General features: G+C 53.9%; 1 protein-coding gene across 1 annotated transcript; it reads right to left on the bottom strand.

Annotated features, from left to right (window-relative positions):
- Positions 1–555: 555 nt before the first annotated feature.
- Positions 556–1,671, bottom strand: CGCS363_v015026 (uncharacterized protein; the record flags this gene model as incomplete). Its single annotated transcript, XM_036646875.1, has 1 exon — positions 556–1,671. The coding sequence occupies one exon, from the start codon at positions 1,669–1,671 to the stop codon at positions 556–558; it is 1,116 nt and encodes a 371-aa protein (XP_036487903.1).
- Between the last annotated feature and the right edge of the window lie 216 nt (positions 1,672–1,887).

Here is a 1,887-nt window from a genome sequence, read left to right as displayed (position 1 = left end):
TTCGCGCAGCTTCATGTCAGACGATAGGGGACATTTACTCTCGTTGGTAGTCAATGACAAATCTCCGTGTTGTCGCCAATGTACCGATGATGGTCGGGTATTCGTCCCCTCTGGGTTGCTCCAGGCAGGTTGAGTGGCGCGGTGCCATCCCGCCCGAGCAGATGTTCTGCCCAGGTGGGGTGGCGCTCGATGCTCAGTGACATTTTGGGAAGGGGACATGGTGGGTAGGTGGGTGCCTTCCCTCGTGGCACTGCAGCGTCAACGGAAGCCACTGCCTGCCTGCCTGCGACTTCCATCTCCTTCGGACGCACCCAAAATCGATGCGTCCGAAGGCGGACCCACCAATCATTGAGCTGCGTCCGAGCCAACATGTGACTTCCGTTGTAAAGCCACACCATACCTAAATTCTCTTACCGTCGCCTCCCGCCGTCATCTCCTACCGTCATCTCCTACCGTCATCACCCACCGTTACTTTCCGCATTAACTTCCCCTTGCTGCGCCCGGCGTACAGGCTCATGGTTTACTGGCAACGAATAACTATAACACCTTAAAGGTTTATAGCCAGAGCACCCTTACCATAACCACAAGCATGAATCCCCGGCAAAGAATGTACAAAACTAGTAACATGTAGAGTGATAAAATGTGTGTAGAGTGCGTTGATGGCCGCACTCGATCTGCCTGGTGATGGAGGGCAGATATTGAGCATGGGGCATTGGCGAGAGCGAAGGGGACCAGGGAACCCGTGATAACAATGGCGGATGCACGCCATGCCCATAGCTCCCACTTTGAAGAGAAGGAGTGGTTCCAGCCAAGACAGTAGAGGGCCCCGAATATCATTCCCACAATGATGCCCGCGACGTCGTCATCCATCAGCAGGACGCCTCCGAATGTAGTGAAGCAGGTGAGCGATAAGTCAGAAGGCGGAAGTTTAGTGGCGTCGAATCCCGTGCTACCCATGCCGAATGGTGGAACGAAGTTGCGTTCAAGGAAAGGGGACCCGCTATAGAAGCTGAGCCAGTGAATATCCTCATCGGTCACTGGGCGAGTCCCCTTAGTCGGAGACGCTTTAACAGTGTGTTGTATCGGCCGTTCAACCCCCTGAGGCTGGTTCCAAAACATGGCGTAGGCCATCAAGGCACACAAGACGTACGTCAACGTTGCGAGCTCAATTTGGGCGGGAGACTGACCGAGGTAAAGCTGCGTAATACTCCTCATCGCGAACCAGACAAGCTGGAAGATCACCAGACCCCGAGCATAGGCACTTGTCTTGTCTTTATCTTTTATATCCTCCTCGCTGATTGATGGACCTTCGTCCAACAGACACAGATTCTGAGCCGCGACGATTTGTATGGCGTTCAAGTAGAGAGTTACCGTATCGGTGGTATTAGAGAGACAGGTAGATGAGCTGGTTCTGTCCTGCGGGGCAAGGTCCTGACTGAATGGGTCTGGCTCTGCAAGGATAGCCTCATCCTGTCGAGCATGCACAGTACTACCAGGCCTGCCTTCGGGGCTGACAAGATCGGTGAGGTACACAAGCCCCAGGTCTGCTGAATCCCTGTGAGCGTTTGACGGTCCAGCTGAAGACTCGCCTATTCTAGGATATATGTTGGTAGCGGTTGCTGTTGCTGTTTCCGGATGCCGGGACGACGCGGCGACAGCGCGAGTATCCATTTCTGAGAGCTCAATTGATGTTTCTGGGGCTTGCAGAGGGCCATCGGGCTCTCTTTCAGCCCGTGCCGGTTCACCTGTGGGGAATCGGATTATTCTCAAGAAAGGTTGAGACAAATACTGGAAGGTCGCTATGACGGCCCAATATGCCTTTTCCAGCCATGTCCGTAGCACTTCCGTCTTATGATGGAAAACAACCGCGATCTTCCACAGCGTCGA

The sequence above is a fragment of the Colletotrichum siamense genome (assembly GCF_013390195.1).
Source record: "Colletotrichum siamense strain Cg363 chromosome Unknown KSG_Cg363_contig11, whole genome shotgun sequence".
Lineage (NCBI taxonomy): Eukaryota > Fungi > Ascomycota > Sordariomycetes > Glomerellales > Glomerellaceae > Colletotrichum > Colletotrichum siamense.
Note: the sequence above shows the minus strand (reverse complement) of the source record. Positions and strands in the feature narration are given on the sequence as shown.